This window comes from Nematolebias whitei, chromosome 12 (genome assembly GCF_014905685.2).
Source record: "Nematolebias whitei isolate Nwh7 chromosome 12, NemWhi1, whole genome shotgun sequence".
NCBI classification, from domain to species: Eukaryota; Metazoa; Chordata; class Actinopteri; order Cyprinodontiformes; family Rivulidae; genus Nematolebias; species Nematolebias whitei.
Window position 1 is genome coordinate 1,523,268 of NC_056509.1, and position 18,721 is coordinate 1,541,988.

The following is an 18,721-nucleotide window of genomic DNA, read 5'->3' on the forward strand; positions in this document are numbered from 1 at the left end:
TATATATATATATATATATATAGTTTAATTCAATCATTTTAATAATCTGTATTCTTTTTAATTTACCAGAAACTTCAAAATAATTTCTCACCTTGTATACGAAACCTGTTTCAAATTTAAATCATGATTATGAGATAAATCCAGATTTTCCATCTACAGTGTTTGGCAAATACAGTAACTAAAGTGTCATAACAAAAGTCAAGATATTTCTAATACATATTTATTGTCATCATCTATACTGAAATTATGCATCTATGGAAGGTAACAGACTCTTTCATCTTTAATGGCACACTGTTGCTCCAGAGCTGGACATAAACAAACTGTCGGTCTGCTGCGATTATTTTGCTGGAGAATCATCTGAAACACACCACAGCATGTATTACTAAACCGTATTTTATCGACATTTACCTGTTCATACTTTTATGCTCAGCTCTATTAGGCACTTGGACATTTTTCAGAAGTTGCTTTAATGGCCTTCTGCTTGCAACAAAAAGAAAGAGCACTAAAAATGCAGCAAAAGGACACCTCATTTGTTAAAACTGAATGAATAAAACAGGAGCTATTGTCATTCAAAGTAGTAGTTTTAATGTACTTTAAGCTTATTTACATAACGATAGAGAAAAATAATTTTGTTAATTAATATACACTTCTGGCTGAAAAGAAGTGTTTATTAAAATGGACACCAGTCCTAATTGGTAAACAGCATCCTAATCAAATTCAGTGGGGATGTCACTGAATATATGTAAATGTTTTTCCTGCTAACCTTGGGGTCACCAAGTGACCTTGATGACTCCAAGGTCAAAGGTCACATTAGTGCAGTCTTAAAGCTAGCAGAAATGGTTACTTCAATGAAAACAAACATATGCACAATATGTGATGCATTCTAAAGTGAATTCTGTACAACTATGCTTTTAAGTATTCCCTTTGACATAATTTTCAAGTATTATGTACAATCTGTGATGGCCATATTGAATAATGGTGTCCACATTTTAGAAAAACTGCAAAATTTAGATTGTGCCAAACTATATCGTGTAGGGTATCAAAATGGAGCTCAAAATGAGAGGGTTCTACAACTGCATGTTATGCACAGATTTAAAACTTTTCCTGGATTATTTCCCCTCTCTAATGGTCCTCACACTCCTCCTCAGCCTCATTGTCTCTCTAATATGACAAACAAACCGTTGTCCATCCATTTCTCTTTTACTTCACTCTCAACACCCTACCATGGTAAAGTACATTGCATCCATCCTCTTCAGAAAACCAGACATGGTCAATACAACAATCAGTTAAAGCTGCAAGCAGCATTGAAGGCCCTCGCAGCAAAGCACCGCTCCGGCCTTACGGTGACTGCTGGTGCTCCAGCTACTCCACCCAGTCACCATTGCAAACTCTTGTGCCAATCCCTCATGCATTCACCACAGGGCGCATTTCCCAAATCTTCGACATTGCCTTCCGTCCATGTCAGTACTTGTCCAGCTGCAGGTCTTACAAGTATAGGAGAAATCCGACATTCCAGACAGGAGTTATTGTGACTTTCTGTTTTGTGGTGAATGTTTGATGAACACTTCCTTTAGGCTTTTCAACATGTCATATGTGGTAATCAAAATTTAGTGAACAGTTTCAGTCTTATATCTTACACAGTGCGAAGCTGGAAGAGTCATCCAAAAATCGACAGTTTCTTCTCTGAGTGGGTGGGGCTTAAGTGTTGTCATGAATCAACAACACCAATGTGTCTACAAGTGCTCACTGATGAAGCACAAAAAATCAGGTGCAGATCAGATTATGTGTCACTAAGATATAAGTGTTGGAATAATCTGGGGGGGCGCACTGGCGTCATATGTTAAACCACCATATCAATGTGTCTAATAGTGCTCCCCGATGATGCACAATAAAGCTGGTGCATATCAGATGATGTGTCACTGAGATATAACTGTTGGAATAATCTATGGGGTGCATTGGAGTCACATGTTAAAAAACATTACCAATGTGTCTACAAGTGCTCACTGATGACGCACCAAAAATCTGGTGCAGATTGGATGATGTATCACTGAGATATAACGGTAGCAATAATGTAGGGAGCGCTGTTGAGGCTATTGGCCACTTATCATGGATTCCTGTTCAAGGGGTGGATAATGATCAATCATACTGATTTTGGTGCACCTTGGCTCAAATCTGTGCAACTTAGAGCCAAACGTATGACGACGGCGTTACTTTTCATTCGTTCAACCTTTATTTAGACAGGTTAATCCCACTGAGCCTCGAGGACTCATTTACAAGAGAGACCTGAAAATGTTACGTTTTACTTCGCCACGCTGCACCGCCCACATGCTCCACCCAAAACTGTCAGTGTTGGAAAACAAGTTAAACCAACATGTCTTCGGTCAATGGACCATCTATCATGCTGATTTCATCACAGGGGTCAGATAGGAACCGTTCAATGTAAAACTTTATACTTCCTGTTGTCAGGGGGCGTGGCTGTTGTTATGATTTCACCATTCAGTCTTGCAGGGGACCGGATGTGGATCAATCACTGAAAGTTTGATGTCTCAGCCAGTTTTCGTGTAGGAGCTATTAGCATTTTGTTTTTCATGGCGTGATGTCAAATTTTGAGGTCTGGCCCCGCCCCTTCATCATGCTCCGAAATGCACCGTTTAGTTAACTTTTCGTCCCCCATGCCTTTTGAACAAAATGGCCAAGTTTGAAACCGACTGAGCAAAATCCCTAGGAGGAGTTCGTTCAAATGCGGAGGTTGTAAACCACCAAAAAGGTGTGAAATTTGGGACAGCATTCCAAAATGGCCGCCTTCCTGTTTATCATACAATGTTGGTGCCAGAGGAGTTTCTGTGCATCTTGGGGAATTGGACAGTGTACCAAATTTCATGCTTCTACGACAAACTAATGTTAAAGCGGAGGGTATTTTGAAAATTTCTAGGTGGTGCTCTTGAGCCGTTTTTGTTGCGATTTTGGCCACGCCCTTAAAATAGGTAATTTTTCACCAGTCCTAAAGCGTCCGCCAAATTTGTTGAGTTTTGGGATATGTTAAGGCCCCCAAAAGGCCAATTCATTTGACAGAAAAATTACTCAGGTCTAATGAACTGAGCGATTACAATAGACCTTCGCAGCGCTTCGCTGCTCGGGCCTATTCAGACACTTGGGATTGTTCACAACATCACCAAAAACTTTTCTCTGCTCTTTACTCCAACCCAATTCTTTGGCCAGCTCATTCTTAGGTTCACCACTTTCTACTGCTGCTTTCAATTTCTTCTCCACTGTATTCCGATGTTTGGTTTCCTTCTTTTCCTTCTTCTTCTTTTGTCTGACCTGATATTCCTTTTCACGTAGTCTTTCCCTTTCCCTTCTGATTCTCCTCACTTGCTTTGCTCGCTTGACAGCAAACAGGATGAGGCAGTTCTGCTCAATACAGTCCTTCTTTTTCAGCCATTCAAGGGTCTTGTTCTGCTTTGCACGTACCTTCCCATAAAACTATCCCATAGTGGCATTTGGTGTACGGTGGTGCTGGCTATCAACCATGGCGATAACTCTTTCAATAAACATGTTATCAATAGGGGCTGACATAGTCTGCACCATCATTACAGTGGAAGGATTTGACAAGACTCCTGAGAGGTATGGTTGTAGCTGCTGGGTTAGCACTCTGACTGTTGCCTTGAAAAGGACGTGAAGAGTGTTTTTCAGCTCACTCTGGGATTCATCATAAACTTTTTGTAGACATCTGAAGACATTATTCTCCTTCAATGGATTCTCAAAAACATCCTTCTTGGCTTTGAGGACATTAAGAGACTTCTTCAAATTTGGTCAGGTTTTCAACAGCAAACTTCAAGAAGGGAACAACCTCAAGGTTTGTTTTGCTAGCCTTGTTACCATAGAGAAAATACATCCATGGCCCAGTTACAATCTTCCCCAACAGACCCAGGCTCAGCAGGTGAACAACAATTGAAGCGTTGGTGCAGTCCTTGATGATTGATGTGCATAATTGGTGCAGTTGCAAAAATGTTGCAGGTAATCTAAAATCTGTGTTCTGTAGCTGAAAAATATTCCTGCTAAATGGAACATAACATGAAGTCTGTTCCCCACGTATCGAACAATCAGTTTGAGATCAATGCCAACTTTTTTGAGGAACGATTTGAAGCCTTTGGGGTCACCTTTTCCTTGCTTAAATCTCATTTTTGACAGAGCAAATATCAAATTATCTGCAAAGCAGCCATGACCAAGAAGTTGTCACACAATCTGCTTTTGTTTCTCTAGCTGTTTAAGAGAAGTCCTACTGTCATTGGCTATACCATCAGTGGGATGGATATTACAATTCAGCTGCAACAGTTCAATGTTTAAATCTTCTTCCAGTTTTTCTCTGACATTTGTTTACAGCCACTCAATCTGAAATGGTGTTTTTGAGTTTTGAGATAAAAATATTGCTCACTTCCAAAGAACTGGTAGCTGTAAGACTTGCATATGTTTCACTGATGTCACTGAGCACTTCCTTTATATGAGTCTCAAAGTCATCTGTAGTCCCTCCTGCTAATGCATTCACCTGAAGCTGAAGTCTGCATGTGCAGGAAGGGGGATCACCCAAAAACATGAGATGAACCTTATTGATGTACTGAGCTGACAGGGACGTTGCATCCCAACCAAGAGTAAGATCAGCACATTTCTCATTCACTACTGCTTCTGCAACCAGCACTTCACTTAATACACCAAGTTCATATGCAAATAGGGCAACAGTTGAGACATCACCCTTTCCTTCAACCTTATAATCAGAATCAGAATAAATTGTATTGGCATTGCACCGAGATACAACGCGAATATGTACGTACAGTCGTCCGAAGATGGGCAGAGTACACGAAGCTGCGGCTATAAATAATTAGCGCGGCCTCTTATTCTTATTCAGAATAATATTTTGCTTAGATAAGAAAAGGAAAGAAAACGTGAGGAGAGACGGTATAAAAAAAAAGATCTCTCACACCGTGTCCTAGACAGGGCACAATTTGAGGCATCAAAAAAACCTACCACAGCAAAGCAACATAAACAGACGTTATACATGTACATATAGGCCGGTGAAAACATTGAATTTTTAAGGGAAAGTCGTAGCATAGTCCAGAGCCCCCCCTCAGCCATTGTCCAGATAAGAGGTGACATTCATCATCAGCTCAGTTGAGGTTCTGTTACATGTCCACGGCCTTGGGGAAGGGAGGTGTGAGGAAACAGTCAAAGCATCTTTGTTGTTTTCTGAACATTCCAGGAGGAGTTGAGATAAGTCCGGCATCAAGGCCACAATTTGGGTCAGGCAGAACTCGTGAATTGTTGTTTCTGTCTTTAAAGTCTTGCTTTACATATTCTCTGATGGAAACTCCAAAAGAGCCGAATTGATTCTTTACTACAAAAGTCGAGCTCACAGCTTCTCCAGATTATTCCCACCATTCATGAGTGCTTCCAGGAAGATCGCAGTCCTGATAACAGCTGCTCCAATTCCCTGTCACAGCTTCCCACATTTAGTCCGAGTACTGTCAAGCTTCAACACCTCCACACAAATTTGTAGACAATCCAAGATTTCACCAATCCAAACAGTATAATCTAGTTGTCATCATGAATCCAATTTGTTTCCTTCGAGGTAAGAGGGTCCTCCTTAACTGACTCCTGTCGGGAGAAGTTGATCAATTTTGTTGAGAGACCAGCTGATCCTTCGAATTAAGAGGTATGCAGGAAAAAAAGAGGCTATTTTAAGGGTTCACAGGAAAAAAAGAGCGCAACAGGGAAGCGTCTGGTTCCACCGTAGAATAGCAGGAAAAAAAATGTGATATTCTCAACATCTCTCATGCAGGGTCCTGGAGGGTGCGTGGGAATTTGCCCAACAAGTCTACATGTGCTTTGTGGACTTGGAGAAGGCATTCGACTGCGTCCCTCGGGGAGCCCTGTGGGGGGTACTCCGGGAGTATGAGGTACCAGGCCCTTTGATCCAAGCTGTTAGGTCCATGTACAACCGGTGTCAGAGCTTGGTCTGCATTACCAGCAGTAAGTCAGGCTCGTTCCCAGTGAGAGTTGGACTCCACCAAGGTTGCCCTTTGTCACCGATTCTGTTCATAACTTTTATGGACAGAATTTCTAGGTGCAGCCAAGGTGTTGAAGGGATCCGTTTTGGTGGCCTTAGGATCATTTCTCTGTTTTTGTGCAGATGATGTGGTCCTATTGACTTAATCAGATTGTGATCTACAGCTTTCACTGGAGTGGTTTGCAGCCGAGTGCGACACAGCCGGGATGAGGATCAGTTCCTCCAAATCCGAGGCCATGGTCTTGAGCCAGAAAGGGGTAGAGTGCCCTCTCGGGTCGGGGAGGAGGTCCTACTCCAAGTGGAGGAGTTTAAGTATCTCAGGGTCTTGTTCACGAATGAGGGAAAAATGGAGCATGAGATCGATAGGCAGATAGGTGCAACGTTGGCAGTGAAGCAGGTGCTGTACAGGTCTGTCGTGGTGAAGAGAGAGCTGAGTCAAAAGGCAAAGCTCTCAATTTACTGGTCGATCTACGTTCCTACCGTCATCTATGGTCATGAGTTTTGGGTTGTGACCAAAAGAAGGAGAACTCGAATACAAGCGGCCGAAATGAGTTTTCTCTATAGGGTATCTGGGCTCTCCCTTAGAGATAGGGTGAGAACCTCGGTCATCTGGGAGGGACTCAGAGTCTAGCCACTGCTTCTCCACATCAAGAGGAGCAAGTTGAGGTGGCTCATGCATCTGGTTAGGATGCCTCCTGGACGCCTCCCTGGTGAGGTGTTTCAGGCACGTCCCACCGGGAGGAGGAAGACCCAGGACACGCTGGAGGGACTGTTTCTCAGCTGGCCTGGGAATGCCTTGGGATTCCCTTGGAGGAGCTGGCCCAAGTGGCTGGGGAGACAGAAGTCTGGGCCTCCTTACTTAGGCTGCTACCCCTGTGACCCGACCCCAGGTAAGCGGAAGAGAATGGATGGATGGAAAAGAAATGAAAGTTACGTATGAACTACGGTTCTATGAATCCCGGATGACCGCCTGAGGGTGGGGCTGAAAGCAGTGAATGACTAATACCAATGATGTAACAAGGAATCCTGAGCACATACCTCACTGAGGATGTCCAGAGGATCCTTGCAGAAGAACCTGGCCCAGGGGATGAGGGGTGGCCACATTAACGCTGTAAAGTCTGGTGAATGTGCTTGGGGAAGCCCATGATGCGGCAGCAGATATTACTTCCAGCGGAACCCCCCTCAGGGCCACCCAGGAAGCAGAGTTGCTCCTGGTAGTGTGTGCCTTCATGCTGACAGGCAGGAGGCCGTGTCCTGCAGTATAGGTGTGGCAGATGACATCCACGATCTAGTGGGAGAAGCACTTTTTGAAAAGAGGACAGCCTAACCTAGGTCCTCCATAACACACAAACAGCTGGTCTGAACATTCTATAACAGCAGTAGCTGTAACATATGCCTCCAATGCTCTCACTTGGCACAATAACCCAGACCCATTGCCAGACACACACACACCCCCACCCCCCCACCCCTCTCCAGCATAGGCTGAAAATGTGCCAGCCTCAGCAGTTGGTTACAGTGAGAGTGAGATAACACCTTTGGTACAAATGCAGTGTTTGGCTACAAGGTAACACCAGAGCCCTCAGGGCCCCACCTGAGACATGAGGGGCTGACTGAGAGAGCATGTAGCTCACTGACCCTCTTTGCTGAGGCAATAGCCAATAAAAAAAGCCATTTTACACGAAAGCCACTTGAGGTCCGCCTGCACCAGAGGTTCGAACGGAGGGTGACACAGAGCTTCAAGAACCAAGGGCAGATCCCAACCTGGGGCTCTTGGAGCCGTTGGTGGGTGCAACCTATGGGCACCAAGCAGAAAAAGAGAGACTAGATTATGGCTCCCCACCGTACAGCCATCAGTGCTGGCGTGACTGGATGATATTGCCGCTACATAAACTTTAAGCATCGAAGAAGAGTGGCCCTTACCAAGGAGAGACTGGAGAAACTCCTGAATGGTGGGTACTGTACAAGAGACTGGATCCTCATTTCGATCAGAACACCACTGGGAAAACAGATGCCACCTATTTTTGTACTGCTGACAAGTAGAGGGTGACCTGGTGCCCAAGATGATGCATCTGACGGGGCTCAACACTCCAGTCAGCTACTGCCCCAGCCTCACAATGGCCACAACCACAGCCAAAGACATTTAGGATCGGGGTGCCATATCAGTCCTTCCCAACTGAGACAGCAAGTCCCTGCTGGTCAGAAGACACCATGGGATGCCCTGACATAGACTCTGTAGCAGTGGGAACCATGGTCATGCTGGCCAATACAGAGCCACCAGCAACATCCTGTGGCCCTCCTCGCGGACTCTCTGAAGGGTTGGCCAAATTAGAGAAAGGGGCGGAAGGGCATATAGGAGGACCCTTGGCCAAGGATGAGCCAATGCGTCCTAGCCCAGTGCATCCAACGCCCCCGTAAGGGAGTACCATAGGGGCCACTGAGTCTACTCTTTCGCAAACAGGTCTACCTCTGCATGACCAAAACGGTCCCAGATCATTAGCACTATGTTGCTGTGGAGGGACCACTCTCCCGGAGCAGACCTCTGACGGGAGAGAAAATCTGTGACCTGGTTATGTCGTCCTGATAAATATGTCGCCCGCAGGGTGGACAGGCGAAGAGAGGCCCATTCCAGGAGCTCTCTGGACACACTCAGAAGTTGCGCTGACCTGGTGCCCCCTGGTGGTTGATGTGGTAGACAACAGAGGTGTTGTCTGACCGAACAAGAACATGCCTCCCTTCCAGGTGGGGCAGGAAGTACCTGAGTGCCAAATGGACTGCAAGTAGCACCAGCATATTTATATGCTTGGAGCAGTCCTTTTGACCCCAGCGGCCCTGAACCGCTCTGTGTTGTCAAACTGCGCCCCATCCCATGGAGCTGGTATCTGCCGTGATCACTTCCCTGCGACACACCACCACTCCCATGGGGACACCCCTGGACAAATGGTCTTCAGCCCTCCATGGAATCAGGGCACAAAGACATGACCACGTCACGGCGAGCTTGCAATGCCTGTGCAGCCTGGCATCCAGGCCAAAGCTGTTGAACCACCTCTGCAAGGGGCGAAGTGACAGCAGGCCGAAGGGCACCACCTGAGTGACTGACGTCAGTTTGCCTAGTAGCTGCAGGAAGGCGACGTAGGAGAGCTGCCTGCCCATCCTGAACCGACTGACCAGCTGGAGTATGTTGCCCACACTTTGAGCAGATGGGCGAGCTCTCATTGAGGGTGAATCCAAAACTATCCCAAGAAAGATGATCATCTGGGAAGGGATCAGGCAGCTCTTCTCTAGGTTGACATTGAGGCCCAACTGGGACACATGAGCAAGCAGGCAACTCGTGTCGTGAAAGGCACACACCCGAGATGGGGCGCAGGGGAGCCAATCGTCTAAGTATGGAAGAACCTTTACTCCGTAGGCCTGCAGAGGAGAGAGGGTTGCCTTCATGCAATGAGTTAACACCCTCGGGGAAAGAGAGAGCCTGAATGGGAGTACCTGGAACTGCCAGTGGTGACCCCAATAGGCAAACCTGAGAAAGCAGCTATGCTCTACTACAATAGGCACATGAAAATAAGTATCTTTCAGGTCTATAGACCTGCAACATTATCCCCTTGTGACAGCTTGAAGGACCTCTGCCGTCGTGAACAAGTGGAAGGGCAGAATCATTAGTTACTGGTTAAGTCCCCTCAGATCTAAAATGGGATGAAACCCACCCGTCCTCTTTTGCACGAGGAAGTAAGTCGAGTAATAGCCTCTGGGTTGCTGCAGAGGGTCCACTTCCTCGATTGCACCCTTGTCCAGGAGGGTGGAAAGCTCCTGGTCTAGTGCTCGAGTTTTCACCGGGTCGGCGATCAGTCATCTTGACCCAGATTGAGATGTGAGGCCGCCGTCAGAACTGTAGCAGGTAACCATGGGTCAGAATGGCAACTACCCATGGGTCCACGGCATGAGCAGCCCAGTAACTGAGCTGCTGGTGGGAGAAATAGCTGACGGTCAGCCTGGTGGCATCACCATCTCCTTCCACGGCTCCTAGGGGCCACGGGGGGCAGTGGCCGGAATCCCCGGTCTGAACCTGCCCAGCTAGTTGATGGACCGACTCATGAAATCTCCTGCCGGGTCTCTGTTAAACTGCACAAGGGGCGGCTGTGGCTGAGTGGTTAGAGCAGTCGTCCTCCAATGTGAGAGTTGGGGGTTCGAATCCACCAGCAGTCAAATGTCGAAGTGTCCCTGGGCAAGACACTGAACCCCTCATAGTCTCCAATATGTGTCCCATCGGTGTATGAATGTGATCTAAAGCACTGATTAGTCTCGTTAGAATGATTTGTTCAGTTAGCTTTGTAGAGATCTAGTAGAGTGCTGTATGAATGGGTAAATGAGGCACAGATTGTACTGTAAAGTGCTTTGAGTATCTTGAAATAAGATAGAATGGTGCTATATAAGTACAGTCCATTTACCATTGGGGTGGCTGTGGCTGAGTGGTTAGAGCAGTCGTCCTCCAGTGCAAGAGTTGGGAGTTTGAATCCACCAGCAGTCACATGTCGAAGTGTCCCTGGGCAAGACACTGAACCCCTCATAGCCTCTAATGTGTGTCCCATAAGTGTCTGAATGTGATCTAAAGCTCTGATTAGTTTCTTTAGAATGATTTGTTCATTTAGCTTTGTAGAGATCTAGTAGAGTGCTGTATGAATGGGTAAATGAGGACACAGATTGTAGTGTAAAGCGTTTTGAGTATCTTGAAATAAGATAGAAAGGCGCTATATAAGTACAGTCCATTTACAGTCCATTTAAAGACCACCCGACCGATTATGAACCCGAGGCTGCGGCCGAATGTCAGGGTCAGCCGACGGGTGCCTTGGATGCTGAGAAGGTGGAAGGGGCATCACCCTGCTAAGGCTTGAAAGCTGCTGCCTTGTCTGTCGTGCATGGATGGTCCGTTCCAGTGCTTCCAAACCAACCGAACCGAACAACTCCCCCGGCACTTCTGGGACATTACGGAGGGTTCTATGACATGGCTCGGTCAATGTTGACTGCACTAACCAGACCTGTTGGCGAGCCTGAACCAAGAAGGACATCACGCGCCCAAGTTCTCTCGTCATCAATGCAAAGGCCTGAAGCGCTGCATCGCTAAAGTCCATTGCTGCTGTTGCACCGCTAGTGCCCTGAAGGGACGCGGAGAGGGCAAACATGAGGGGCGCCATGGAATTGCCGAGGCGGCCAGCACGTGCTCCAGTGTAATAAGCTCTATAGAGGAATTCATCTGTGAAGCGACACTGAGCTCATGGGCACCAAACATCACTGTGCATAGCTTCTTCTAGTGATACAATGAGCGAGGCAACAGCAAGTTCGATCACTGGCATGCGATCCAATCCCACTGCGGCCGGCTCATGCATAGACACCAACACTCTGCCATATGCGGAGAGGTGCGCAAAGACTTTTGGGTCCTGCCAGCAACCATGCAACTTGCTCAGGTACTCCTCTGATGGAGGGACGGAAAAGGGAGGAGGGGCCCACCCGCACCTGAAGAAGGCAGTTCCAGGGGTGGGCTCCTCTAGTTGCGGGACATCCATCTGCAGCTGTCTCAAGGCCATATGCATGATTTCCTGCATCGAGCCATCACCTGACCCACTAGCTGCACTCTGAGACGAAGAAAGTGAACCAGTCTCTGAGACTTGAGATGACTGTCCCTCCTCCTCATCTAAAAAGTGAGAGGCAGAGGCAGCCAAGGATAACACATCCTCCTCCACAGCCACCTCAGACATGGGTGGGGAGGAGAGTCCGGTCACTGCCACTGGCTCAGCCCCCAGTTGGCGTGCCTGAAAAAGGAACTTCATCTCCGCCAATTCTGTGGACAACTGCTCCACCCTTGTGGAGAGGCCATGATCAGACTTTGCTTGCCTCTTCCTAGGAGGGGCTACAGAGACTGCAGCCTCAGTCCGGCACTTCAAGTGCCTAGGTGGGGCCTCCTCTCCAGAAGGCGGGAGGTCACTGCCGAGCTTGGGGCAAAACTGGGCCAGCCGAGCCACACTCACGGCACAAGGCATGAAGCTGCAGTTCATGCAGGGGTTCTCTGACAGGGCCTCCATCAGATGGTCATGCTCAAGGCAGGCAGGACACAGATCGTGACCGTCATCTGCCTGGAGCATGGCCCCACAATCTGTGCAGCAGTGAGAGCCGTTCATGCTCCTACTTTAGGCATTTTAGCCATGTTAATCAAAGTTTAAAACTGCAACTCAACAAAGGGGCTGGCATCGCCAGCTACATCTAGGATACAGGACGAAAACAAGGACGATAGGATAAGCTGAGAATTGGGAGAGGGGGCGCGCATGCTTGCCATCACCAATTAACAAAGAAACTCAGACAATCTAACGCCGCTAGCTCGGCTGGTAAAAAGAGGACAATTGGGAGAGGGGGCGCAAACGCTTGCCTTCACCAATTAAAGTAAGGCCAGAACTCAGAGAGGCTAGCACTGCTAGCTCAGTCCAACCGTTTATGAGGTTGGTGAAAATGATTGGGAGAAGGGGAGCGAACGCTTCTCTTCACTAATTAAAAACAAGGCCAGAACGTAGGGAGGTTAGTACCGCTAGCTCAGTCCAACTGTCTATGAAGTTGGTGAGAATGATTGGGAGAGGGTGCGTGAACGCTTGCCTTCACCAATGAAAACAAGGCCAGGAACTCAGCTGGCTATGTAATTAACAAACTTCGGAACACAATCCAAACCGACCACGCAGTTGGAAGCCTCCAACAAATGGGAGTGGAGCGAAACGCTACCACTAACCAATGGCAAAATATAAGTAAAAAAACTACTCACCAGTGTTTTTTTTTCGTTTGTTTGTTTGTTTTTTTTCCTTGTCCTGTCCGGCATTGTGACACTTAGAATTATTTACTGCGTGTCAAAGTGATGCCCAACAGATTTACTTTCACAAGCAGAGCATTATGGCTGGCCTTATTGCTCCACTTGATATATAAGTTAAATTTTATTAGAATTTGCTTTGGGCTTGTTTCAGATGTAATGGACATGGGGATGAAAAACAAAGAAGATAACAAAGCAGAAAAGTGAGAGAAGGGTTAAAAGGTAAAGAAGGAGATAGGAATAGGAGAGAGAGCGAGGGATAAAGAGAACACAAACCAACATCATTGAAGTCTGCCTCTAGACCTGCGGAAAGAAAAAAAAAAAAAAAGAGTGGAGCGAAACGCTACCACTAACCAATGGCAAAATATAAGTAAAAAATTACTCACCAGTGTTGAATCACACACACAGTAGTCAGACGCTGCAAGTTGGGAGGGGGGCGAAAACTACCGTAGTCCCCAACGAACAGCAGAAATATCTTGAACGAAGGCTAAACTGTCACAGCCCCTAGGAGGGCCAACACGCTACTCCAGCCAATGGGCAGTCGGGCCTCCGACGATGGTGAAAAGGTCCAAGGTCCAAAGGGCTAATGCCCTGAATTGAACTGCACGCGAGAAGAAAAATGGAACAGAGCCGCAGTTGACATCAGACTATATAGCCTCTGATTGGTCAACCGTGTCATACCTGTGACTCGGTTGGTGTATTACTACTTGAACGGTGCATGTGTGAAGGGAACATTCAGTGCTTTCAGCACTGCCCTCTGGTGGTCAGTAGGGATGAAATAGAACAGCAAGAAGAAAATAATATAGATCAATGGTATTTTGCAAAACATATGATAAAACCAACTCACATCTAAACAGACTTCACAGTAAAACCATCATTCAAAGTTTAAATGGATCACAGAAAGTTGGATTTTACATGAATGAACCAGAGCAACAAAAAAAAGGGCTGTAACTCAGACACACCTTTCTGGGTCTTCCTTGCTTTGCACTTGTTTTGAAAAGTCACTAATGATATTCTCATGGCCTCAGACAATGGACTTGTGTCTCTACTGGTCCTGTTAGACCTCAGTGCTGCATTTGATTCAGTTGATCTCAATATTTTACTACAGAGGCTTGAATATGATTTTGGGATTACAGGAACGGCTCTAAAATGGTTTAAATCATATCTATCTGATAGATTCCAGTTTGTAAATGTAAATAATAAATCTTCATCATACACCAAAGTTAGTCATGGAGTTCCTCAGGGCTCAGTGCTTGGGCCAATACTCTTTACTTTATATATGCTTCCATTAGGTAAAGTTATTAAACAGCATGTGATAAATTTCCATTGTTATGATGATGACACACAATTATATTTGTCCATTAAACCCAATGAATCAAATCAGCTACTTAGACTACAAGCATGTCTTAAAGACATAAAAACCTGGATGACCCTTAATTTTCTCCTGTTGAACAGACAAGACTGAGGTTTTGGTTTTTGGACCTGAGCACCTTAGGAATGAATTTTTCAGTCTTTCTCCCTCCTTAGATGTCATTAATCTGTCCTCCAGCTCTAATGTTAAAAATCTTGGTGTTATTTTTGATCAGGACATGTCTTTTATCCCCCACATTAAAAACGTTACTAGAACCTCCTTCTTCCACCTGCGTAATATCACTAACATTAGAAACATCTGATCTAAAGATGATGCAGAAAAACTGCTCCATGCATTTGTCACGTCTAGACTGGACTATTGCAATGGTTTATTATCTGGGTGTCCAAATACTTCTTTAAAACGTCTTCAGTTGATCCAAAATGCTGCTGCCAGAGTCTTAACTGGAGTTACTGGGAGAGATCATATCTCTCCAGTTTTAGCTTCTCTCCATTGGCTCCCTGTCAAATCCAGAATAGAATTCAAAATCTTACTTCTAACCTACAAAGCTCTCAAGAACCTAGCTCCATCTTATATTACAGATCTTATTGTTCCATATTTTCCTAACAGAGCACTTCGCTCTCAGACTGCAGGTTTACTTGTGGTTCCTGGAATTTACAAAAACAGAATGGGAGGAAGATCTTTCAGTTCTCAGGCTCCTCTCTTGTGGAACCAACTTCCAATCTCTGTCCATGAGGCTGACACATTATCCAGTTTTAAAACTAGGCTTAAGACTTTCCTTTTTGCTAAATCCTGTAGTTAGGGTTGGCTTGGGTTTCCTGAGCTGTCCCTTAGTTATGCTGCTATAGGCTTAGACTGCTGGAGGACAAGCTGACCACAATTTTCACTCTGCTACTGTCTTTACTTACTCTGCTCAACCTGTTTTGTATTAGTAATTATTTTTCTATCCTTAACATGTGTTTTTGTCTTTCAAATACACCTGGACCTATACCTGGACCTGGACCTATATCTGGACCTGGACCTATATCTGGACCTGGACCTATACCTGGACCTGGACCTATATCTGGACCTGGACCTATATCTGGACCTGGACCTCTATCTGGACCTGGACCTATATCTGGACCTGGACCTCTATCTGGACCTGGACCTATACCTGGACCTGGACCTATATTTGGACCTGGACCTATACCTGGACCTGGACCTATATCTGGACCTACCATTCTGTGTTCGTCTGTCTCTCCTTCCTGTCCTCTCAACCAGCCGGTCAAAGCAGATGGTCTCTTGTCCTGAGCTGGTTCTGCTGGAGGTTTCTTCCTGTTAAAGGGAGTTTTTCTTTCCACTGTCTCCACTGTACTTGCTCAGGATGGGAGACTGCAACAAAGCCAAGATTCAACTTGTCTGCTGGATTCCTTAGATAAAGAACTTTACTAATTGGCTTTCATGTGAATGTTCCTGTAAAGTCCCTGAGACAACTTGGTTGTGATTTGGTGCTTTATAAATAAACTGAATTGGATTTAATTGAATTGTTTTGAAGTAAAACTTTTCAGATTTGTGGTGCTTTGCTTCTGCATTCAAAATAGATTGCAAAAAAAATGTCAGTGGTGATGGATTTCTTTTTTCACCCTTAGATGAAACATGTGGAGGAGCAATTTGGAACAGACACCAATAAAGAGATTCTGCTCATGTGCATTGGCATCACATCCTGTTTGGGCCGATTCATCTTTGGCAGCGTAGCGGACTTCGTCAAGGGAGTCAACAAAGTGTTCCTGCAGGTGAGCCAAACAGGCAGGCTTACAATGTAAAGCACACACACAAATGCACATGCACGCACACATGCACGCACTCATACACACGCATGCAATATGCACACACACACATATGCGCATACACACACATACATGCACGTACGTACGCATACACACACATACACATCAAGCCAGCTGGTCAAAGCAGATGGTCTCTTGTCCTGAGCTGGTTCTGCTGGAGGTTTCTTCCTGTTAAAGGGAGTTTTTCTTCCCACTGTCTCCACTGTGCTTGCTCAGGATGGGAGACTGATGAAGACAAGATTCAACTTGTCTGCTGGATTCCTTAGATAGAGAACTTTACTAATTGGCTTTTATGTGAATGTTCCTGTAAAGTCCCAGAGACAACTTTATTGTGATTTGGAGCTTTATAAATAAACAGAATTGAATACACATACACATACACATGCACTTCCGCACCCATACACAGGATGCATGCACACACATGCACATACACACACATACACATGCAATAAGGACACATGGACACACAGATGTAACAGAGAAAAATAAATCAACTTTACTAAATGATTAAACTTGCATGAACGCTTCTAAAAGCAGCATAAGGTACATTTGTTAAATTTAGATTTATTATTTAATAAATTATTGTGCAACTGCTGATTCAGCAATCACACTATTGTTTTCCTGTTATTTATTTATTATTTTTTAATTGTTTTTTTCAGTCTTAATAAATTAATGTGCCATTTTAGCCGTTTATATATTAAAATATTCAGCTCAATCAGGAGATGGGTGCTAAGACTTTTGGGTTTTGTAACTTTCATACTTTTCAAAGTATTTAACTGTTTTTATAATTCTATTTTATATTTAGTATATTCATATACATTATATACAGTATTTTACCTATAGTAGAAGTACAGTGAATCCTTTTTACTTTCTTCAAAAACTTAGTTGTTTTTAAAACTTGCTTTAGCAAACGGTCTCAGTTTCGACCTTCTTGTGCTGCTTTTAGCTTGTCTTTTGTTACTTTAACTTTTAACTTTCGTTTACTAATTAAGTTTATTTACTAATTAAAGTCTTTAGCTAGCCTTCAGCTACATTTGGGTTGTAGTTAGCCTTTTGCCACTTTTAGCCTCCAGCTAGCCATTTGCTACTCATAGCTTTTACTAACTTTTTCAGGTCTCTCTTGTAAATGAGTCCCCGAGGCTCAGTGGGATGAACCTGTAGACATAAAGGTTGAATGAACTAACTTTTTCTCCTTGTAACCTTTAGTTAGCCTTTTGTTGCATTTAGCTTGTAGCTGGTGTTTTGTTACTTTCAGCTTGAGTTTGATTATTTTGGCTTTAGGCTAGCAAATTCAATTATTTTAGCTTTTGGATAGTGTTCTGCTTCTTTTAGCTTTAACAATTCAGTTTCGGCTTCTTCAGTAAATGTTACCTGTTTTTTAGCTCTCAGCTCATGCTGCATTTGATCTAAAATACTATTTTTCTTCTTGCATATAGTTTACACACAAAATCTAAAAGTCTTCTAAAGTCCTAATCTACCTGAACTTGAGCGTTAACAAAGGATGAAGAGTTCATAAACTAGATAAAGCATAACTGACCCTCGGTGGTTCCAGGTGGCGTCATTCTTTGTCATTGGTCTCATGTCGATGATGATCCCTCTGTGTGAAATCTTCGGGGGCCTGATTGCTGTGTGCCTGCTGATGGGACTCTTCGATGGATGCTTCATCTGCATCATGGCCCCCATCGCCTTTGAGCTGGTTGGGCCGAATGATGTGTCCCAGGCCATCGGATTCCTGCTTGGCCTGATGTCCGTGCCAATGGTTGTGGGTCCACCCATAGCAGGTAAGACGGAAAACATCCTGTTCTGTTGCTTCAGCTGCTACAGTAACTTTGTGCTCATGGCAGAATACCATTTTATATTTATCCAACTGCATTATATTTATTTTTTGCTTGACTTGCCACTAAACAATCATTGATGATCGAGAGAATGGACATTTCTACTTTCCTTTCTGTAAACAGAATAATTCTGGCTGTCAGATAACTAATGCAGAGATTTGCTTCGTCTAGTGTTTGTGTTGGTCTTCATTAGTCCTGAGTGAGAGAGGTAAGAAGTAAAGATGCAGATAAAGTGAATTTATAGTCAGTGGTGGGATGTAACAAAATACAAGTATTTTTGTTACTGTACTTAAGTACATTTTTCATGTATCTGTACATTACTTAAGTAGAGTTAAATATGTGTACTTTCGACCTTTACTCCACTGTATGTTACATGAAGTATCTGTACTTTCTACTACACTACATTTCTATAATGTGTTGCGTTACATGTTACATTCACGTTGCATTTTTTAAATTTGTTCGTTAATGTAAAAGTAACCAGTGGTGAGAAGGCAGTTGGTCCATTGATTCACTGCAACGTGGGCAGGTAAGGTTAGACCCATTTCAAGAAGAGCTGGGCACACCCACAGCACCACTAACACACCCAAAATGGATTCCAACGCTGACAGTCAGCCAGAAGATACGTACCACCCATGGCCTTATTGAAAGATTATTGAAAGACTATTGAAAGACTATTGAAAGACTATTGAAAGATTATTGAAAGATTATTGAAAGATTATTGAAAGACTATTGAAAGATTATTGAAAGACTATTGAAAGATTATTGAAAGATTATTGAAAGATTATTGAAAGA

General features: G+C 44.6%; 1 protein-coding gene across 1 annotated transcript in view; it reads left to right on the forward strand.

The window, feature by feature from the left end:
* slc16a10 (solute carrier family 16 member 10) overlaps positions 1–18,721 on the forward strand; it is a 103,888-nt gene that overhangs the window by 76,574 nt on the left and 8,593 nt on the right. Inside the window, exons 4-5 of the mRNA XM_037685240.1 lie at positions 15,897–16,040; positions 17,647–17,875. Coding sequence (XP_037541168.1) covers positions 15,897–16,040; positions 17,647–17,875 — 373 coding nt within the window. The remainder of the gene's footprint in view (positions 1–15,896; positions 16,041–17,646; positions 17,876–18,721) is intronic.